The 25,170-nt window shown below is 32.5% G+C and overlaps 1 protein-coding gene across 1 annotated transcript; it reads right to left on the reverse strand.

The window, feature by feature from the left end:
* Positions 1-6,843: 6,843 nt before the first annotated feature.
* LOC143637346 (uncharacterized) lies at positions 6,844-7,779 on the reverse strand. The gene has a single exon (XM_077104756.1). The coding sequence runs from the start codon at positions 7,777-7,779 to the stop codon at positions 6,844-6,846; it is 936 nt and encodes a 311-aa protein (XP_076960871.1).
* Positions 7,780-25,170: the final 17,391 nt, after the last annotated feature.

A 25,170-nucleotide genomic window follows, 5' to 3' on the forward strand; every position in this document is an offset into this window, starting at 1 on the left:
ACATTAAAAGAAAATTATATTATTCTCATCCCATATTACTCAAGAAATAAATTAATAAGAAAGTCAACTACTATAAAACGCATTTGTTATCAAACTTGTCATCAGTTGGTGCATAAATTATTGTGTATGGTTGCTTAGTTTTAAAAATAATTAATTTTATCCGGATTGGTTTTTTTCCGCTTCGAAGCAAGTCTTTCAGGTTCACGAATTACCGGCCAGTTATTTATTTTTCGGTTTAACCCGATTGGTCTGGTCAATCCGGCTTAGTTTCAAAAACACCGCTTTTATCTCAAATCTGTCAAATATGTTGCGTATAAAAAACATTAATACATTATTTTCATTGACAGAATTACAAATTTTGTCCTTTAAAAAACACCAAATTACGGTTCATGTCCTTTTTTTAGTTTCCTTGCAGGCGGTGTACTTTAAACTTTTTTTTTTCTACACGTTATATCCTTTACGCTAACTGGGTTAGAAAAACTCAGTTAAATACCCTCACGTGAGACGCATGTGAGGGCATTTTTGTCTTTTCGTCTGTACCTACAAACTTATAACTCCATCCTCCTCCCTTCTCTCTTCTTTCTCTCTCTACGCCACCACCATCACCATATCACAACCACTCCGGCCACCATACCCCCACCCACCGCGTTGCAGATTCCATTCCATTCCATTCAACCCACCAATCATCATCACTCCTAAATCCCCTCGAAACCATCACAAATACCGCCTTAATCAATTTCTCCGGCGCCGGAAACTCACCGGAATATTCTAGCAACCAAAGACTGTAATTAATCAAAATCCGTTGATTTGTTAACTGATTCACTGCATATGAGATCAAATTACATAGGTCTAGTAGCTTTAAAGTTTAAACTGTACTCCATATACGAATCCCGATACTCATCGGAGATCTGATTTATCTGAAGCATTGAGAGAAACTTAACTGCTTCTGATGATGAAATTAAACTGATGGTTGATGAATATGGAGCGAGAACTAGGGTTTTAAGATGGTGAATTTTGTTCTAATCGAGTAATTGAGGGGTGAGTAAGTTAGGGTTTGGTTTGGGGATATGTGGTAGTTTGGTTAGGGGTGATCGGAAATGGTGAGATTGGATTGCTCTGTACAAGAAACATGGTTAAACCACCACCACACCACTAACGGCCACCGGAGACCATGTTAATCGCCGCCACCACACCAAATCAACCACCACGCCTCCACCATATACCCAGCACCTGCAACCTGGCCCGCCGTGATCCCCTCCACGTCATCTACATCATCATCACCACCACAGCCTATTTTCCGACAAGGAGATCGATGACTGAACTGGTGGTGGTCAGCTGATTCGGTCGAGCAAATAGATGTGTTTCCAACACCGAGCTGTTGGTCTTGTGTGGAGGTGTGGTGGTGGCGGCTGGTAGCAGAGGTGGGTGACGGTGGTAGAGGTCAAGGTGGTGGTAGTGGTTGGTGGCGGAGCTGTGGTGGGGGCAGGCCTTTGACGAAAATGAAGAAGAAAAGAGGAAGAAGAAGAAGAAGAAGAAGTTGCAGGGTAGTCGAAAAGACAAAAATGCCCTCACATGCGCCTCACGTGAGGGTATTTAACTGAGTTTTTCTAACCTAGTTAGCGTAAAGGACATAACGTGTAGAAAAAAAAAAGTTTAAAATACATCGCCTGCAAGGAAATTAAAAAAAGGACACGAACCGTAATTTTGTTTTTTTTAAAGGACAAAATTTGTAATTCTGTCTTATTCATTTATAAATGAAATAACTAGAAAAAAGTGATTGCAAGTCAACTCGACCAATCAATTTTGGAACTTATTAAAATAACGTGTGCTTTAATCTAGATTAAGTATACTAAAGTTGATAATATTAAATCGCTCTTAAAATTTTTTACTCACTGAATAAATCTCTTTGGAGATTGTGACTTTTTTGACACACTTTTGGGTAGGGTTCTCCCGATTTTAAATTTTAATGTAATTTTCATAGAATATTTGTCTAAATCTGTATTTAAAAAGGCATAAGTATCTAATGCAAAAAACTTTTTTCTGGTAATTCGATTAAATGTTAGTCGAATTTATCCATTCAAAGTAAACGGGTTAAAATTGTTATAATATAAAATGAATTATTTTTAGTTGCAGCTAAGTATATGTATTGCATATCTCTATGTTTTTTTTAATCATAAATTTTAAGCTAATGTAATATGTATTTGTATATGTTTTTTTTATTTAAGTTTAGATGTATGTTAATAGTATTTATTGATTATGTGCAACACTTGATATATAATATATAACTTTGTACTTGACGCATTCTAATTCTTGCTACCATCACAATTTAACTTAGTGTTACTTTAGGATAACTTGTGTTAAGTTCCAAAGTGACAAAACCGTAAAACTAAACAGAACGTTTGGTTTGGTTTCGTTTTAAATTTTAATGTTCCAGTTTTAGTTTTAATTAAGAAAAAAACCGTTGCTAACGACTTGGCTCATGGTTAAACCTAAAAACAAGACCGTGAACAACCATAGGCTTTGCCTTAATATAGTGGATATTAAAATCTAATTATGTAACTTTGGCAGATCTTTTTTAAGATTCAAATCTCTTGTAGCATCTGCAAATGCAACAATGACTTTATTTAGTCTGATGCAAAACGGGCTAAATTTGGTCAAGTTGTTCTTTAGAGTTTTTAATATCTTCATAAAAGATATATGTAAAATGTACTTACAAAAAAATATATTCAATAATAATATTTTTATTAATAATAATAATGAAGTACTATTTGTTTGGCACGTTTTATTATTTTCTTTCATATTTTTATTTATTTTACACATTTAAGATAATATGTGAGCTTATATAAGAAACTACATTAAACTACATATTAATAATTGAACATACTATTTGTGTCTTATATTGTGTCCTTGTTGAATAAATTTATTTATTCTAACTCGTGTTGCACACCGGCTCCTAACATAGTATCATATATATAATCATATATATTACATGAAAAATAGAGTCGTAAGGAATATAAAGTCTTATATTTTGATATAAAACTTTATCTTTGATGCGTTTATGTTTTTTATAACCCTTATATTGAAATGTAAACACAAATAAATGCATAACAATGCTATATTCGTTATTTTTAGTACATGAATACATGATTTATAAGAAGTTATATAAGAACCAATGTGAATCATGTGATACAGCACGTGAAATATACTTGGTACAAATAGATTCACGCATAATGAACCACCATACTACCTACATAGAGTAAATATTAAGTCAGAATAACATATACATACATAGAGTAAGTAATAGTTGAGTCATAATGGCATATTTAGTTCTTCATCACTTACATGTTATATAAGATAACATGTTTTAAGTAACTAAATAAATAACCTGATTTACTAAATAATAATAATTTTTTTTCATAAAAATAATAGATCTAATTCTATTTTATTTTATTTTTTTACAATTAACATCTTATATAATATTAACACAAACCAGCTATATCTGGGTCTATTCTACTAACACATGCTTAATTCAAATTCAAGATTATTATTAGCATGTCTCAAAACTCGCTAAAAAATTATTGTTTAAAATCAGCTCGTCTATTGTTTTCTTTACCAAATACTAATTTATTTAACTTGTTGATGTTGAATGTTATTTGTATGTGTTTACATTTGTGGAGAAAGACAAAGCGCGACAAATGTGGATGAATCGATGGTTTAAAGGCCTGGGAAGCGTACATGAGGAAAATGGTGGCAAGACTCGCCGGAAAACATAGGCTGGAAAGGAGTTGATGGTAACCGAATTTAGTATGGCTATTGATATTTGATGGTGAGAATTTGCAACCGTTGAGAAGTTGACATGTTCAACGGGAACGTGGGATTTATTGGTGGTGTACTACTAGTGGTGGGTGTCACACAATGCAAAATAGCATTGGCTCAACCTAGGCCCAAATCTATTCCGATCATTATTGAACACATTCAATGAACACTTGCCACCAAACATTATAAATACCTTTCATATTTCACCATCGTACATGTCACTAAATTTGTAATTTCACATCGTCTTTAAGAGATAAGCTAGTTTCACATAATGTTCTTTAATAATACACACACACACACGCATATGTTAATATCATTAGGGATGAAAACCGACTCATGTTAATACGGATGACAACATTGGTACGTGGATATCAGTTCATAACGAGTGAATACACTAGAGAAATTTCATCAACGATTGAGGATGGATATAAGATTGAATTTGTCCTAGATGTGAGATAGCTTGTATATATGTTATATCATTCATGACTAATAAATTTGTCTTATGGATACAGACGAAAATTCATAATATATTTTTGTTTTTAAGGTTTTATCATCATGTTCCTTTGTCATTGGGCTTTTATTCGTGTTTTGACATAGATTTACCAGTGGGTGACAACCACAGGCAAAAGTAGTAGCAGCAGCTAGTTCACAGGTGAAATAACCTTTTCTTAGCCGAAGTAACGCTTAAAAATTTTAGATTCAAACCCTAACTTGGTCCACATCAAACAAACCCAAGTTTATTACGTAAGAGGTAAATCAAGCTTAATTAGCATACTAGACTTGTTGGGTTGCGTATTCCCTAAGTCCGGCAACGATTTCTCACTATGTGAGGTTTCTCTTGCCCTATATTTTACATTAATCAAACCTTGGATGCCAAAATTTACTCCCACAAGATTATTATGATTCTTTCCAAAAGATTAGATGATATGTTAGGATTCTCATCAAACTCTATTTATTGTGTACTTACATAGTTTCTCTTTTCCCAAAAATATATATCTGATGTGTCATATGTTGCTCCTGTACTTTCTTGTCTCATAAGTGCGTTATCTGTTTATTTATTTTTTGTTATGTTACTTTTGCTCAAAAAAGAAATTATTTCAAATTCGAAATTTTATGTTGTGAGTCATACACTCATACTTGTGATGTATTGTCTTATAATTTGTGAAAGAAATAGTACAAAATTAGCATATCTTTAAATTAGGAGTATCTCTATACAAATGCATGATTAATATAAAGATAATTTTTTTCTCAAACAGCGCAACATATTGCCAGTTTGTATTCTATTTCAATACAAACCCGACTTTTTAATGAATGCAATTCCTAGTGATGAAGGTCGTAAAACCGTGATTTACTTTTTATTTTATAGTTTGTCAAAATTCTCTTCAAAACTACAATACTTACCCTATTTTCTCTTTAAAAACGATCTTTGTTAGATTATGAAATTGTTATTTTTTTACAAATACCTCATTTTGTATATTTCTATCCATCACGAAAAAGAAAAGCTTATAGCGTAATTTTTAAATAATTTTAATGACTATATAAGTATGTTTATATAATTCATGGTTAGAGGGGCCAGGAAGCAACTGAAGGATGGGTACTTTGATGCTTGACAGGTTTGGTAACTAACTATTCAGTTGATCTTTAACGTCAAAGCAGACACTTACTATTTATAGACATTAACATGGTTGGCTAAACCTTTGCCTTTATGTTTTTCCTTACGTCCTGTTCTTAAGTTTTTTTTAAGTAAGGAAATGAAAGGAAAACTAAGGATAGTTAAAAAATGGGTGTTCTTGAGTTTTTTTTAGGATGAAAAGGAAATGAGTAGGAGGAGTTAGGAGGGATTAAATTGATGTTTTTTTCCAATAAATTATCCTCCAAAAAATGGGATGATTACTAAGGATAAGTTTTTTCCCAATAAGTTATCATTTCCTTTTCTCAATTTTCCTTTCAACTCAAGAACACGCCTATTAAAAAACATTTTCTTCCTTTCTCTTCCTTTTCTTATCCTTAATTAAAAAACTCAAGAACAAGGCGTTAGAGTTTTAGCCCTCAATTCACACCAACTAATCAATCATAAGCATAGATATCAAGTGAAATGTAAGAGACACTTCAAATAAAAAACCAATACTAATTATATAACAATCAGCATAATCAGAATTAGAACTTTTTATTTTTTGAGTTCATAAGTTAAACACCCTTTCACATCCGGTCAACTCCTTTGTCGATAATAGCTTGATCCGTCAAACTACAAGAGAATGAAACTGTCTGATACCCTAGCTAATGTATATAAACGTTCACCGTCCGGATGGTAATCTGATTTAGACTCTGCTAGTTCTGCCCACAGATCAAGTTCTATTCTATCCATTGTTTTCATAATCATATCAGTCATAGAATGAGTTGTCTTATTGGTCCACTAATCAGGTCGGTTTCGAAAACCAGCAATTGTCAATTTTAAAAATATACATGTTTATAGTTTAAGAAACAAAATATTTACCATGTTTATAATATGAACATATGAATATCTATTACAAAATATGAAGGTTGAAATGGTAAACTGAATCAATAAACAAGATTTACAAGAGAATAAAATATAAATGATAAATTTTGAAAACCGATACGACCACCTATACAGTTCGTGAGGTTAACCAAACAATCTTAAAGATCTTAAACAAACGTCCAAGGTGGTTCAAGAGTGTCAAAAGAACTGGTTATCTAGAATGTTTCTTGGTCCAAGCAGCCCATCTTGTGGGATTCAGATAAACACTATTTCTCAAATAAATAACATAAAAATATTTTGGCATCATATATATCACAATCACGGTGTAGATGTATTCCAATTTTCAATAAGAACATGTCCACAATTGGACCAGAAAGTCTTTCTAAATGCTTTCCATACCAAATATTTTGAATTAGTAAAATAAAAATATAAAAAGGTAAAAAAGGTGTATGAATGTAAGAAAATAAAAAATAAAAATAAAAAAAACCCAAAAAAATAAAAACAAAAATCTACAATATGGATTTGTTGACTTAACTCTTGGTAGCATAAACAAACAAAGAGAATTCCTGCTTCTCATCTTTCATCTTCACCAGATCTTCCAACCATAGCCTACTATCCAACCCATTTCTTGTTCTAAACATAAAAACAGCCCGACCCGACCCGGGTCCGGACACTGCTCCAGATTCGGACCCGGAAGCAAAGAACCAATTATGAACATCCCACATTAAGTCAACTTGCAACCCGTCAACGAATAAAGTCTGGTTACCCCGAAAATTCCAATGGAGCCTCTTGACCCGAATCACGACCCGTTTATCAACACAAACCGTTAAAGTAGGACTCTTTACATTTACACCGTCATCATCTCCGGTACACCGGATCAAAATATCATGACAACTTCCGGCACCGGTAAATTTAGCCTTGGTGGAATAAAGGGTATTTCCGGAAAAACACTCACGTCGAGAAATCAAATCAAATTTCGCAACTTGTTTATAACTTTTCATTTTCTTAAAATCCGACATGTCTCCGAGGAACAACCCGAGTTCGGAGTCTACGATGATAACAACATAGTACCCGTCAACAGGCTCTGCTCCTGTCCCGTACTGCGCCGCCGACAGGTCGTAAAAAACCTCGTACTTTGAATCATTGATCTCAAACGCTTTGTTTCCTTTTTTCTTCCGAAATAAACCTGAGTTCGTGTTTAATCTGAACGCCGTAGTGGGGTCGTCGCCGGTGTTTATTTGCAGGCCGTGTGCGGTGGAGTTCCGGCACCACGTGACGGTGATCACGTGACTGATTCCGGTGGAAAGAGTGGTTTTGTAAATATTCGTAACGGCGGTTTGAATTGATGGGATTAATTTGGGTGAAGAAAGAGAAACTGAATTTGAAACGGTTTTGTAATTTGAACATGATGATTTGTCAGAGACTTGAACTGCTAATTCACTGTAACAAGACATTAAACCCCTCATTGTTTGCTGGTTATTATTAATATTATAATATTATATTATCTCCGATGGGAAAACTGAACTCCGGTGAGTTTTCCAGCGAACTTTCTATAGGTGTGTAATGAATGTGAATCTGGGTTATAAAACTATAAAAAGAACAATAAATGGTGGAACACTGATGTATTTATTTATAAAAACTTTGCTGGTGTTGTGAACCACCGACACTATTTATGAATGACACGTTTCAATTTTGTCAAAAGACATTGGCCACAAGAACACTCAAGATGTAATTAATGGTCATGTTCGTCTCCTGTACATTTACCTTTTGTGTAGTATAAATACTACAACGATGGAAATGAAATATCATCCCAGTAGAATTAACAACTCATATATCTTTTCACTCTCTTGTCTATTAGATATAATAAAGATCAATTATCATTTCAATAATCTTGTTATAATTAGAGCTAATATTATAACACGTTATCAGCACGAGCCGCTTATATCCTAACCAAGAAAGGTAATAGACACAAAGGTATCTACATAAGCATCATAAACACTTCTTTACTTCTTTAATTATGTACGTTAGATATATATCTATGCATATACATATACTAACTAATATACTGAGTAATAGCAATAATGTGTATAAACATTGTTATTAAAATTTGATAACTATTCTAACTTTTATTTATATATGCACACTAATATCTCATTTAGAAGTTAGATTTATTTACACTAACAATTCTATTCTTATTATTGTGCATACTAATTATATATATTTTATAAAATAAACTGTATTTAATATCTTATTTATTATCTTACTTTAAAATAATTAATATTATATATTATATATATACACACACACAAACGGTAATGTTACCGTTATAAACGGTAATATAACCGTTATAAATGAGTTATAAACTTTCACTATAAATAACCAATCATTAACCCCATTTCATTTACAACAAACATTCTTCTTATTAAATTTATCCAAGATAAAATTCTCAAAATGATTCACCCGGTTTTGATGTTGGTCACTATAATGCTTATACTACTTCTCATTCTAATTTTTAATCTCCCATCTGAAGATTTCAGCATTTTCTTTTTCTTTTATATGTTTATAGCTCTACCAATGTATTGTATCTCATTGTTGATTGATATATATGGATTCTAATATTTATCTTATTATTTGCTCTATTATGTTTAGCAACAAAATGTCAAATATAGCAAAACTCGAATTCCCTGCACTCAACATTTCTGGAGAAAATTATATGTCCTGGACAGCAAATGTCAAAAGACATTTAAAATCTATGGATGTGTTAGACGCAATCCAAGAATACAATGATTGCTCTGACCAGGATAAAACAAGAGCTGATGTTTTCATCCATAAACATATTGATGAATTACTACAGCATGAGTATTTTAATTATGATAACCCATATATGATATGGGAAGATTTGAAAAGCAGATTCGGTCATCTAAAGGAAGTTTTACTTCCTACTTCTAGAGATGAATGGAACAGTCTTAGGTTCCAAGATTTTAAGAGGGTAAATGATTACACCTCTGCTTTATACCGAATTTGTTCAAAGCTAGAATTTTGTGGGTATCCCGTAACAGAGGAAGAAAAGTTAGAGAAAACTTTCTCCACGTTTCATGCATCAAATATAAACTTGCAAACACATTATCGTTTGCATAATTTTAAGAGATACTCTGATCTAAATGCATTACTCCTTGTAGCAGAGAAAAATAATGAATTAATGATGAAAAATCATCAATCTCGTCCCACGGGTTCATTAGCAATACCAGAAGCACATGTTGCTCACAAAAGTTCTCATAAAAATTCTGATCATAAATGGGAACAAAGTCGAGGACGAGGCCGTGGACGTGGACGTGGTCATTTTGAAAAAAGGCATTTTAATGATCGTAAGCATCCATTCAAATGGAACAATAACTCTTACGGTCGTGGTCGTGGCCGTGGTCGTGGTCGTAACCAGAGAGCCAATAATTATCATGTCCCACACAATACAAATTCCAACCACCAAAATAAATGGAATGAAGCTGGTAGGTCCGAAAACAATGGCACTTCATGTTTTAGATGTGGAAGTACAAACCACTGGGCAAAGGCTTGTCGCACAGCTCCACATCTGTGTGAACTGTACCAAGCCTCTCTAAAAGGAAAAGAGAAAGAAGGGAACCATGTTGATAACTTTAATAATATCAATGCTGAGCTGAGCGTTGAAGACTTTGGGGTGGAACTTTGAAACAAAGTTGCTTGACTACTATAATTAGATGCAATTATTAAGTGTGTTCTCATTATCTTTAATAGTTTCTCTTTCATGTACTACTTGTGTTTCAATTAAATAAAGTTCTTATTAAAATATCATATGTCTTCGTTATACACTTATTTTTTTTCTTAATATTTTTCAAGATTTAAAATGAAAATCACCGGAGCACAAGATCAAACAAATGAAGAAAATATATGTATAGCGGATAGTGGAGCCACGCATACTATACTTAGATCTAAAAAATATTTTTATAAACTGAAACCAACAAAAGGGATCATCAATACAATATCAGGTCCTACAAACTTGATAAAAGGAGTGGGAAAAGCTAATTTAGCATTACCAAATGGTACAAAGCTCAAAATAGAAAATGCTTTATTTTCCCCAAAATCAACAAGAAATTTGTTGAGTTTCAGAAACATATATCATAATGGATATGATACTCAGTCAAGGACTGTTAGTAATGAAAAATATTTGCATATCATAAGCAAAGATCAAATATTGGAAAAATTGCCAATGCTCCATTCTGGTTTGCATTATACATATATAAATGTGCCTCAAGCACATATGGCAGTCAAAGAAAATTGTTGCGATTCTGGTATCATAAACTTATGGCATGACAGATTAGGCCATCCAGGATCCACAATGATGAAAAGGATCATTGAAAATACACATGGGCATCCACTGAAAGGTCAAAAGATCCACAAAATAGATAAAATGCCTCAATGTACATCTTGTTCTCTTGGAAAATTAATTACAAGGCCTTCGCCATTAAAAGTCGATAAAGAAACACCAATGTTTCTTGAAAGAATTCAAGGTGACATATGTGGACCAATTCATCCACCATGTGGACCATTTAGATACTTCATTGTCTTAATAGACGCATCCAGCAGATGGTCTAATATCTCTTTATTATCGACTCGTAATGTTGCTTTTGCAAAATTTCTTGCTCAAATTATCAAATTACGTGCACATTTTCCGGATTATACCATTAAAAGAGTAAGGCTTGATAATGCGGGAGAATTTACATCACATGCATTTGATGATTATTGCATGTCTGTGGGGATTGTTGTAGAACACCCTGTTGCTCATGTACACACACAAAATGGCTTAGCCGAGTCGTTGATCAAACGCCTACAGCTAATAGCTAGACCATTAATAATGAGGACAAAACTCCCTGTTTCTATTTGGGGTCATGCAATTATGCATGCTGGATCATTAATCCGCGTGAGACCAAGTGCAAATCATAAATACTCTCCCACACAACTTGTTTCTGGAAATGAGCCAAATATCTCTCATCTTATAATTTTTGGTTGTGCTGTGTATGTTCCTATTGCACCACCACAACGCACAAAAATGGGTCCCCAAAGAAGGTTGGGAATATATGTTGGATATGAAACATCTTCCATCATAAGATACCTTGAACCTTTAACAGGTGATGTATTTACAGCACGTTTTGCTGATTGTCATTTTAACGAGACAATGTTCCCAGCATTAGGGGGAGAAATGAAAAAGCAAGAAAGAGATATATCATGGTGTGTACCATCATTGTTACACCTAGACCCAAGATCAAAACAAAGTGAGACAGAGGTTCAAAAAATAATATATCTACAAGAAATTGCAAATCAGTTACCTTATGCATTTACTGATATAAACAGGGTCACTAAATCTCATATACCAGCTGCTAATGCTCCAGCTCGAGTTGAGATTCCAAGTAAGCAAAATAATAATAATGCACCTCATTAATCCCAAATACGTTTAAAACGTGGAAGGCCAATCGGTTCAAAGGATAAAAATCCTCGAAAAAGAAAGTGTTCTGAGAAGGATACTGACCCTATGGAAGGAATGATTGACAAAACCTTCCATCGGGAAAGAATAAATGATATAACATTTCCTCAGGAAGAAATAAATGATTCCAATAAAGAATTGTCAATAAACTATGGTAAATCACATATAATGTGGGATCGAGATGAAATGGAAAATATTGATGATATATTTTCTTATTCTGTGGCAAGCGATATCATGGAAGAAAATGATGACCCTGAACCAAAATCTGTAGATGATTGTAAAAATCGACAATATTGGAACAAATGGAAAGATGCTATGTAAGCTGAATTAAACTCACTAAATAATCGAAAGGTTTTTGGACCTATTGTCATTACACCAAAGTCAATGAAACCTGTAGGATATAAATGGGTTTTTGTGAGAAAACGAAATGAGAAAAATGAAGTTACAAGATATAAAGCAAGACTTGTAGCTCAAGGTTTTTCTCAGAGGCCAGGAATTGACTATGAAGAAACGTATTCTCCTGTCATGGATGCTATTACGTTTAGATATTTAATCAGCTTAGCAGTCTCTAAAAATTTAGAGATGCGCCTTATGGATGTTGTCACAGCTTACTTGTATGGATCACTAGATAGTGACATCTATATGAAAATTCCCGAAGGATTTAAACTCCCCGATGCAATAAGTTCAAAGCCTAAGAAAATGTATTCCATCAAATTACAAAGATCCTTGTATGGACTGAAACAATCTGGAAGGATGTGGTACAATCGTTTGAGTGATTATTTGATAAGCAAAGGATACACAAATAATCTTATTTGTCCATGTGTCTTCATCAATAAGACAACATCAGGATATGTGATCATAGCTGTGTATGTTGACGATCTAAATTTAATTGGGACACAAAAAGAAATTAATGAAGCAATTGCTCTTTTAAAGAAAGAATTCGAAATGAAAGATATTGGAAAAACCAAATATTGTCTTGGTTTACAAATTGAGCATATGGATAATGGGATACTTGTGCATCACTCAACTTATACTGAGAAACTCTTAAAACGTTTCAATATGGACAAAGCAAATCCTTTAAGCACACCGATGGTTGTTAGATCACTCAATGTTGACAATGATCCATTTCGTCCTTGCGAAAATAATGAAGAGATTCTTGGTCCCGAAGTACCATACCTCAGTGCAATTGGAGCACTTATGTATCTTACTAACTGTACAAGACCTGACATTTCTTTTGCAGTTAATTTATTGGCAAGATTCAGTTCATCCCCTACTAAAAGACATTGGAATGGCATTAAACATATTTTTCGGTATTTAAAAGGAACTGTTGATTTAGGTTTATTTTATCCTAACGATTCAAAAGAAGGGTTAGTTGGTTATGCAGATGCAGGTTATTTATCTGATCCCCATAAAGCAAAATCTCAAACTGGATATGTATTTAAGAATGGAGGAACTGCGATTTCATGGCGTTCTCAGAAACAAACACTCATTGCAACATCTTCAAATCATGCTGAAGTCATTGCATTGCATGAAGCTTCAAGAGAATGTGTATGGTTAAGATCTATGTCACGACACATATTGATTTCTTGTGGACTAGAGAAAGATCGAATTCCAACTCCTATCTATGAAGATAATGCAGCTTGTGTCTCGCAAATGAAGGAAGGATATATCAAAAGTGACAGAACAAAGCATATACCACCAAGATACTTTGAGTATACTCGAGACCTTATTAAAGACAATCAGGTTGAAATGAGATATGTCCAGTCCAGCAACAACTCAGCTGATCTTTTCACAAAAGCACTTCCCACAGCAACATTCAGGAAACATGTTCATGATATTGGCATGCGCCATGTACGAACAATGTAACGACATGCAATTTGAGGGGGAGCTATATACTTCACTCTTTTTCCCTTAGCTAAAGCTTTTTCCCATTGGGTTTTTCTTTAGCAATGTGTTTAATGAGGCAGTACTTCAAGACCTCGAAGTTTTGAAAATGTGTCATCCAAGGGAGAGTGTTGTGAACCACCGACACTATTTATGAATGACACATTTCAATTTTGTCAAAAAACATTGGCTACAAGAACACTCAAGATGTAATTAATGGTCATGTTCGTCTCCTGTACATTTACCTTTTGTGTAGTATAAATATTACAACGATGGAAATGAAATATCATCCCAGTAGAATTAACAACTTATATATCTCTTCACTCTCTTGTCTATTAGATATAATAAAGATCAATTATCATTTCAATAATCTTGTTATAATTAGAGCTAATATTATAACAGATGGATGTATATTTATTTATTTTACTTTATATTTATTATTATTTTTAATTTTTAATAGCTTTTAACTATTTTGGAGTTTAATTATGTTTTTTGCCAGCTCATCTGAGATATTTGGGATTATTTAATGAAGGTGGAATTTCAGGTTTGCTTTGTTTTTCGTTTAAAGTGAGCAAAGTGTGAATTCGGATGATAATGAATAATAATGACTAGCATATAATAAAAAAATTTTAATTACAAAATTTTGTCGGTTATTCCTAAAATAATTATCTTAATTGTGAGATGTTTTTTTTCCGTAACATAGGCTAGGTTAAAAGAATTGTGTAAAAAATATGTCTTTTTTTCTTCTTCTTTGAACTCCGAAAATGACATATAAAGACTTCCTTCTTCAACTACTAAGGCTAATTTTTAAGAAATGTGTAATGTTTTATTAAAAAAATAAAAAATATGTCTTTAACCACTAAAGTATGGAATGTTTTCACATTAAATAAAAAAATGAATTGAAACATAGTTTCTCTCTTTATGAGATGGTTGAAGTGTTTTGTTCGTAAATTAAATATTAAAACAATATCTGCTTATAGTCGTTTTTTCCCTTGCCTATGCACAAAACTTCAGGCATGGTAGTGTTGAGGGTGTTTTCTTGATAACCGGGGGGGGGGGGGGGGGGGGGAGGGAGGGAGGGGAGAGGGGTTCGTTAATCCGCTATTCATGCCCTATCGTTAGGTACTCAAATTTAACGTGTATTGAACTAGTAATAGAAATTTGTGTCAGCCTAAATAAACAAGTTTGAATGGTTTTATATATTTTGTATGCATGTGTATTAAATATAATTCAAAATCAAAAATCATAATTTAAAAATCCAACTAATGTATATACCTACATTACCAAAGGGTTTCTTCGTTACAATGTTTTATGATTTATGTATAACTGTAATGATATTAAAAGCTTTATGTTCCTCAAAATCTCACCAAGGCATATATGATTTTCCTACAAATTTATATTTTTCTTATTTTGGATGATTATTGTGACGGATTTTAGTTTTATCTTATTGATTTAGCCAGTATTATGGTTTTCTTGAAATAATAATGATCAAGGTTTTTAAGATTTTCTCATAAATATTTAGATTTTTTTATTAAGTGACACTTTACCTATTAAATATACTTGCTTTTGAAAAGTTTTATTTGTTTATTACAATCTATATACAATACAATCACAAAGTAAGAAAATTTTTAAAAGCTAATGAGTTTTATTTTCCGGTATATGTTGCTAGATTTTGAAGACTATTATTGGAGGGATGAATTCATAGAATTGAATACGGGGATATCATAAACTTAATATGAAATAAACTACACTAAGTAAGTTGCTAAGCTAATAAAGGCATAAAACTAATATGTTAACGTGAAACCTTTGGTTTCAAGTGATTGTGTTTTTGTAAATTCGATAATCATCAAATGTTTACACATATGAATCTGAACAGATTGTATGGTAGGATCTTTAGTATTGAATAATTGAAGCTCAATAACACGAAACCATAACAAACAATCTATCAAACCATTTTGAAATATAAACCCTAACCTACAACAATGAGTTGCAGATTTAATCTTTGATGAAACTTCTATAAATCGAGAAAGATGTAAAGTGATGACTTGATCTTCAATTGAAAACCCTAGCCTAATTTATATCCTTGGTGAATACAGACTGGTCAGACCCTTCAACGATCTGTCATTGTTGATTAGTCAGGTAAAGTAAGAGCTTATGCAAATATGAAAAAGATAAATACTAAAAATTAACGAACTTTCATTGATGGTAAGGCATTGATAGCAATACCATTTATTACTTATCCGTTAGTGTAAATCCGTGTAAACATTAGGTGCGAGTAAATGCTTTACAAACAAATACTAAATAACTGATCTTTTTCCTATTGTTAACTAAGTTGCCTAATTTGATAGTAATTTGCTGGTATTAGTGATCCCCGGTGAATACAGACGTGTCACTGTTCCCTTTTAGGTTTCTTCAATGATCTGTTATATAATGATCATTTTCCTTTTGTTGACAAAGTTGTCAGCTTCGATGGTAATTCATTGGTATTAGGATCCCCGATGAATACAGACTAATTTATTAATGATCTGTTATAAATTAAAATCATTGCAATGTATGAGACTTGTCTCACATCGGTTGTATGAACACATATTATGGGTTTATATTTCAAACGGGTTCTCTCACCCATTAGACTTTCTATGCCTGTTTTTTAGTGAAACGAACATAACATTCTTTTCTATACGATGCAATCTCACTTTACCAAAAATAATTAATAATCATAACTAAATATATTATATGTGATAGTTTTGTGCACTTAGAAATAAAATATGATGCTGGATCGTGTTGAAAACCAAACACCTCCATCCCGATGTAATATGTTATTTTATATGTATTTCATATTCAAACAAATAATTAGAAACCTAATGTTGGATGGTGAGGGGGCGGACTTAATTTCTCAACGTGCTTCCTAACACCAAGTTTTTACAAAGAATTGTAACATTTATATGATTTATTATTAGTATGAAAATAAAGTCATAGGATGTGTAGCTATTGTTCAAGTCTTATGTTTATATGGATAACAAGTCGACGACCATTGTTCTATAGTGGTATGATACATTGATAACTTTTTAAGATATTTTGATTAAAAACTCTCCCGGACCTTCTCACGGACTTTGATTTAGGCGGTTTTACTGATAAAAAGACCGCCCTCAAGAAACCTCAACACATATTAGCGAGTGCTCTTTATGGTAAACACGTACATGATTTGGAGGAAAGATTCGATATGACCCCGAGACAAAAGACAGCTGTTGTTTGTCTCAAGGGGACTCATGCACAGGATTTTTTGACTGTTGTGCCCATTAAAGGTCTTGGGCAACGGATGTCGGCAGTTGAATACAGATCCATCCTTAAATACCGGCTTATGATTCATTTTTCCTATAGATGAATCATGCCACATTTGTAAAAAAACATGTTTGGATAGATTTGGTGAACATGCCCTCCACTATAAGGAATTGTCGGGATTCAAGTATCGTCACGACTGGGTTAGAGATGTCTTATGGGATATGCTTAGGCGTGCCGAGATCTCAACCAAGAAAGAGGCACTTGTTAACTTTCTGACTGATCCGCGAGAGGGGAGATCTACCCTGCGTCCTGCGGACGTTCTTGTGTTTGGATGGGCAGGGGATAAGTATGCGTGTGTCAACCTCACTGGGGTGTCCCCGTTGGTGGGGCTGAGAGACAGTGGCTTCGTTCCGGGACAGGCGGTTTTGATGGCGGAATCTAGGAAGGTTGCTAAGCATGAGGCAGCGTGTTTGGAGAATCAGCATATGTTAATTCCTTTTGCCTACGATACATTTGGATCCCTAGCTCCCGAGACAGTTCGCTTTTTGGAGTGGGTGCAGAAGGTGGTCCACGGTGACTCGCAGAGCCCGAGGAACCAAGGATTGATCTTTAGTAGAATAGGCTTTGCGATTCAAAATGGAGATAGCGGCGCAGCTTGTTACTCGCTTATCCATTATTCAGATGTAGTTCAGTTTGTGTTTACATGTGTAAGAAATATATTAGCATATATGGAAGCAATAGCATTATATTATTTAATTAAATATCTTAGTTTTCTAATTTGATATCAAATGTGACGACATTGTGGACACTAGGTGGAGCAAAACATATTTTGCCATTAACTCTGGCAACCTGTCGGCAAAAACTACAAAAGGGTTTTCAGAATTTGCTAAACAATAACTTCTATAATATTTTCAAGTGATTATAGGACACGTAGGGGTGGACACGGACCTGACCGAACCGGACGAGAGCATGTCCGTGTCAATCCGTTAAGCTTTTGACGGACAAACGGACGGTTCACGAACACTCTACCGAACGAAAATTCATGTCTGTGTCCGTCCATTAAGAAATTGAGTTTGTCCGTGTCCGTCCATGTCCGTCCGTTAATATTTTAAACGGACGTTAACAGACAATAATGGGCAAACGGACACTAATGGACATTAATGGACAAACAAACATGTGAACATTAATGGACAACGAACACTAATGAACAAATATAAACGGTTGCATATTGACACCAAGCATATATCTAAACAACTTCACATACAAATTAGGAATTACACCATATAACATCCAAATATACTTAACACTTAATATATTAACATAAAGTGGATCACTATAATATAAGAGACATCAAACATGTGTAGTAATATAAAAGTGTTATTAATAACTCTAGAAATTCTGCAGTTAAATTACAATACTGGATAGATATAAACACTAACGATACCTGACGGACATTACCGGACGTAATCGGACGAACGTTACCAGACGTTCACGAACACTATCGAACGGACTTGGCCCTTGTCCGTGTTCGTCCGTTAAGCTTACCGAACGAAATTTTTGTGTCCATGTCCGGTTCGTTTATTAAACGGACGAACATAAACGAACTTCTTGCCGAACGGACGCCCAGACGTCCGGTTCGCTTACAGCCCTAAGGACATGATTAGACCTTAACTTTGCACATATGAAGTGTCATATTATGCACGTAAACACAACATACAAATAGCTCAAATGATGGTGAATGTGACACTTTTAATGACATAGATGCATGGTGTACATTTTACTGTAATTCTTTTTCTATCTTCATTTTATGTATTAGCACTCCTTGAATAGAATTTGTTTTAGCCCATGTTATCTTTTAACTTTTCTTTTAAATCTGTCACTGCATAGATGTCTAGTTTGTCTTCATTCATTCTCATTTTCTGCACCCATAGTCCCAAACTAGACGTGTTATGACAAACGAGAGGTTTTGCTAATTGTTTTATGTGTTTGGAAATAAAAAGAAAGCACAAATGGATATAAAGCATTTTAATGTAACCTGCCCATTTAGCTATTATGGTTTTGACTCCTAATTTATCAATTGTTTAGTTCAAATGTTCATCGGGTTATTTTCTAGTGTATAAATTGATATGACGTATATTTATTGTATATGGTTCGAGAGGTAGATAATAAAAGTCAAGTTTATGGCCCGGTTAAGACTTTGAAGGCTTTAATGTTTAAAAATTATATTAATCACGTGTTTATACGTATGTTAAAGATAGCAACCCTAGACAAGAAAATTTGTGTAATGATTATGTTATTGTCTTCTTATTATGTTAATAACAAACTAAACAAGAGATAACTTGGTGTTTGAATTTATGATCTCACGTGAACTTAACATGACATTTGTGAGGTTTGGGTTTAGTCTAACGGGTCTGTCAACTTTTTGTTGAAACCAGCAAACACCTTTAGATAAATGGTTTGTGTACGCGTCAATTTGACGGGTTGGAATTGGGGCCCACTTACTTTTTAATACATTATTATTAAATATGTTTTATGTTATAACTTATTTTTTTAGAGCGGATGCTATAACTTATTAATTGGGTACCCTTTACCAAAGTTTTAAAGATAAAAAATAAATTATGTACAAGTAATGTGTGTTAAATGCACTGTGTTTTATCTACTCTTGTATATTGTGTAATATTTTAATTTTAATGTGCTAACTAGACGGGTGCCCGCGCGATGTAGCGGATGTTTGAACCATTAATCACGCAACAAATATAAGTGTTTATGGTTCGGTTAAAACCTTGAAATCGTTTAAACCGGTCATTGGTTTGACTTCTTTTTTCTTTTTTTTTTTACTTTCGGTTTGTTGGTCGGTTTTGAAAATTTCAAAACGTAGTGAACGGTTGGTTCACGGTTTATACTGGCAACCGGCCATAAGAAACCATACCAGACTGTAAATGTGGAATGCATTTTAATGTTTTTTATTATTAAATTATTAGATATGTTTTGTAATATATATTAGATATAGTTAAAATTTAATCGAACATAATCTTTTTATTACAAATAACTTGGCTATACAACTTCAAATTAACCCAATTGCAATATGATTCATTTTGTGATCTTTGTTGTTATTATTTCACGTCCTAGATCTTCCATTAATATTTACTATTTATGTGGCTAAAATTATCATTTTTTATTTATAATCCTCTCAAGTATCATATTATGTTAGTGTTTAGTTAAATTGATGGTACATTTAAATTAATAATTATTTTAAACTTATTTATTATTAAAGTTTAAACTGTGAAACCAAACTGGAGCCAGGCCGTTAGTAACGATTTGGTTTCAACTTTCAATGTTTGAGTTTGGTTTTAGACGACAAAAAAATCAATATTAACGGTTGGACTCACAAGTTTAACTTAAAACCATCAAAATCGACACCGAGCACCCCTACGTAACATATTAATTTATTTAAAATGAAAAAAAATAATAACAATATCATATCCAAATTAAAGAGAATAAAATGCTCGTTTTTATGATGTAATTTTTTTTATAAAAAAATATTAACGTTTGAAAATGCTATAGTCGTTTAAAAATCATGGGTGAGAAGTTAGTTTACAACTTAAAATAAAAACATAATATGGTTAAAGATGAAGGACAAAACTTGTAAGTTGAATGAATTGTGTTTAAAAGACAAGTTTACCCTTACTAACACATGTACCTCATGCTTTAATTGTTGTAAATTACTTAAAAATGGGTGTCTTAATTTACCCTTATTTGATGCATTATATATAGTATAGATAGCAAAACTTATTAGAATAAAATCTCAGGTAGAGCCGTTCCTCTTTATGTTAACCACTAAAAACTGGTGTCGTATTTAGGTTCATACGTCGAATATAATTTCTCAGTCCATTTCAAGTTCGACGGTCCGCCGGTCGTCAACCTAAAACACCGCGGTAAAGGGAACTGTCACGTACATGTAGAGGTTTACTCCTATAATTTGTTTATCTTCTTTTCTACCAAGATTCTTAATTTTAAAATACAATAAAAAACACACGTGAAATTAGGAGGAGTAATAAGTATATGTAAAACAAACAAATAAATTAAAACGGCACCGTTGGTTTTACCTTTTTAGGTCAATCAGCCAAATATAAGATAAAAATAATGCTCCATGATGCTAATTATTTTAATACCAAATAAATTATCATCACTGGAAATTTTGTTTATGTTTCACGTGGAGAATTTAGTAACCAAATAAAACATAAATAAAAGCATCATCCTAATTATGATCAAATAAAAGAATGTTGGTGGAAAGTTAATTAGGGGTTTTATCATACATTAAGACTTCAATTAACTCGATCGGTCGGCTGTTTATTTCGATCCATATGTTGTGTGTATTCCGTGTTGATTTATCTAATTAATCACATATGCTAAAACTCAATGAGGACAAGTTATTTGCCCTTCTACGAGAACAAGTTCGTTATGTTAGAAATGTTTAGTAGCTCTATTGAATATTTCTTAAACGTACCTATGCGGACATATATTTAAATTTAGGCTCCTCATGAGTGTAGATGCAAGTCTAGTTCAAGGATCTTAAATGTACCTTTTGCGGCCATTATTTATGACATGAGTTGGATTGTTGTAACTTGTAAGTGTTTCCTCATGAAGAACTCCTTTTAGCATTACAACATGTGAACTCTGGCTTCATATACACTAATCAATTTCAAACCGTACACATATATAAATATACATGTTAAATAGAAGACGGTTTTTACTCAATCGATAAATCAAAGATAAAACGATAAGGATTTAGTTTATCCCAAAAGTCAAGTGAGCCGAATTTTTATAAAAAAAGAATTGAGACGTAATAAAGGTGGCAAATGGCATGGATACAAGCAGGAGAAAACAAGATAAAAAGGAAATACCCTTTTGATGCAAAAATAAACATTTTAATACATATAAATAAAGCCTTTACACCAGTTTACTAACTTCAATTAATGAAATAATATAGGCAACGGCAACGTGCATCTATGGTATGATTGTTATCAAAGTATCAAAACACCCAAAACTCCACATTATTATTGAATGTATGGTGTATTTGTTTAAGTGAGAGGAAGATCGGTTAGAAAAGTTTAAATTGTCATCGAGCTTACGAGTTGGACCCTAAATTGATGTTTAGCCCGACACCAAACTTTAGTTTAATTAATTAGCCAAACGAGCCTAAACAAGTCTATAACTTTTATTTAACAATATGAATTATCACATACTAAATATTATTATAAAAATATATATGCACACACACACAATATATATATATTGTAAGGTCGACGGTATATATGAGAGTCCGATAATATGTATGACATATGGCAAATAGCTACTGGTTTAAAATAAGTGAGTCTGACAAGTTTAAGAGAGGATCCGACGATATTAATCATATACATTTGAGGAATTTATGATAGTTATGAACAAAACCTTAATCACCTTATTCAAAATGAACATTTTAGGAATTTTCCCTGTAACTAATGGATAGCAAATGACTTAAAATAGAAAGTTTGGCCGTGAAAAAAGTTAACATACTCTCATCAGAAAGACGGTCATGAAAAGTCCGAAAACAGAAAGTTTGGACGTGAAGATAGTCAAATCATGTGAAAAGATGGGTTTTCTGTACATAAATGGCATGGTCATTTTTTAAAAATAAAAGTTTGAACGTACATTTAAAAGGATGATCGTGAAAATAAAGTATGACTATGAAAAATGGAAGCTGTCATATTTTAATGAATGTATTTTTGAATTTGAAAAGCATAAAATAAGATTACAAAAATTAATTTACAGTATTCACACAAACATTCTTTTTCTTAATTTTTTTAAGCCTAAAAAGATGTGAAAATCAAAATATACAGGTGAAATAGCACGATTCACTAGATCCCACTTTATACGACGTCCTCAAACATTGATCTACTAAAATAAGCAAAATAAATAAGAAAAATAAAATATAAAAAATCATATTTTGTATTATGAAAAAACACTTTTATAAATTGAAGTAATATACCATCGAATAGTATGTTTATTGCTCTTAGAATGTTCATAGTCGAATTTAGTCTATCTTGATGAAAATTAGGGACGAAACCACTAGCTATATGGTTCTAGGGAAGGACATACCAAATGTCCCGGTTGGATGGGTCATCTAGACTAGACGGTTTGACGACTTAACTGTGTGAACCAACTTTTCTTTAATTATTAGATTGTATTAAAAGAATATAATTATAAACCTAGTTCATGATTGTACATATAAATGTTAAACCGTCAAATGAATTTAATTGAAAGTTCGGTTTGGTTTACACACCCGGTTCAACTTCCAATTAATCGAATAAAAATGTTAAACCATCAAATGAATTGTGTTTTGAATTGTTTGAAACTCAAACTTGTCGATTCCAAAATTTACGTTAGTTTAAAGTTTAAATGACTTCACGCGTTTCAATTGTTTAGAAGACACCACCCATGACTATTGTTTTATAGTTAAATAATAATAATAATAATAATAATAATAATAATAATAAATTAAAAAATAACATTAATGCTTTTTTTTTTTCTTTTTTTTAAATAAAAGCCTAAAAGGTAATAGTATTTCCCTTGCTCTTCTCTACCAACGTGTATGATTATGTTGATTAAAGTATAAGTCACCTAACTGGAATAATTTGTTAACATACTGTTTACCTGATTAATATACTTTTTTTTATTTCCAAAATAAAATAATAGTCAACTTCTTTTTGTTTTTTAAACCACATACTTTTAGTAAAAGACTGTTAACTTAAAACATTATCTTTTTCTACTTACGTTAAACTCAAAGTACAAAGTTAAAAATAAACACTACAACAAAAATACAACTAAATAAACTAAATGTTCAAACTCAAACCAAATTATAAAATCTAGAAACAAGATAGTACTTTACCACTTTACAAATGCAAATTTTAAAGGTTAAACAGAAAGGACAACTATGTCGTTAAAATTTTACTTCGCAAATGTCAATATGATTAGAATTTATGTATAACGATCATATTCTTTTATAAGAAAATAATAATAGTTTGAAGATTGTTCTTAGGTGTGTTTGTACCAAATAACAAAATGTTTTTGTCACCATTACCCACTATGAGGATGCTCCAAACATAAGAGAAGTGCAATTTTCACTAAGAAAAACTTAGTGAATTCACAAGTCTTCTGGTGGGTGAACAACACAAGATCCAATTAGATCACTTTAATTAGGCAATAAGCAATATGCAAGTCAACTTTTGATATATAGATCTAAAGAAAAACTTAGTGTCATTTTCTTATCATTTGAAGTGTCCAGTCACCATAACCATATCTTCTAGGTGCCTTCTTACCATCTTCTTTGACAAATAACTCAACTAGTTAGTTAACTCGTTATGTTTTACTTTCTGAACTAGGTCATCAAAATTTGTTTACAGTAAATGCGTATCATATAGTGTTGTTTTTCTAATAGGGATTTTAGATTTATAACTAGTTTTTTTTTTTTTTTTTTCTGATCGACAAATTGTTACACCAACTGTTGGTCAAGTATAGAACTTGAGCTCTCACTAGAGACTGTTACAAATCAGTTTGATACATTGCTAATTTTTGTATTTGCCTTAGGCAAAACATCATTAAACATGTTGTAGATTTTACTGATCTAGGGGTTTGTTGTTCAAAAACATATTTCAAATTTGGAAGTTTAAAAAATTACTACGTATCTCCTCATATCAAAACATGAGATTCGAAAATTAAATTTTTGTTTTACTAATTCTGAAATTCCGTTAACAATATAACACATAACAAAAGAAAAAAAGGTTGGCCGGTTTTACTTGGACATAACCGTACTGAAGATCAATTGATTACATAAACATAGACTATACTACATCATCTGGTCGGTCTTAATTCAGGTTGTTAATATGGACAATTTAAGACCCATTTCTGTATTGGCTTAATAATTAGGGGTGTGAATTATTAAATCACAAGATGCATAACATATTAACATCAATCTAACACATACTTCACATATTTGGGTTAAGACCAAACGTGTATATGGTTTAGATCTTGGTTGAAACAATAAACATGATTAGCTAACGGGCAGGTTTAGATGAACCTTGTGAATTCGAATGCTGGCCCATTAACCATTTCATTTTTTAATTATTTCATAATGTATTTTGCG

The sequence above is a fragment of the Bidens hawaiensis genome, unplaced genomic scaffold, assembly GCF_021521415.1.
Source record: "Bidens hawaiensis isolate Kalapana, Puna unplaced genomic scaffold, B.hawaiensis_p1.1 tig00008219_1, whole genome shotgun sequence".
Taxonomy (NCBI): Eukaryota; Viridiplantae; Streptophyta; class Magnoliopsida; order Asterales; family Asteraceae; genus Bidens; species Bidens hawaiensis.

Coding starts and splice junctions, on each gene's coding strand:
- LOC143637346 (XM_077104756.1), bottom strand. CDS start 7,779: ATGAGGGGTTTAATGTCTTGTTACAGTGAATTAGCAGTTCAAGTCTCT.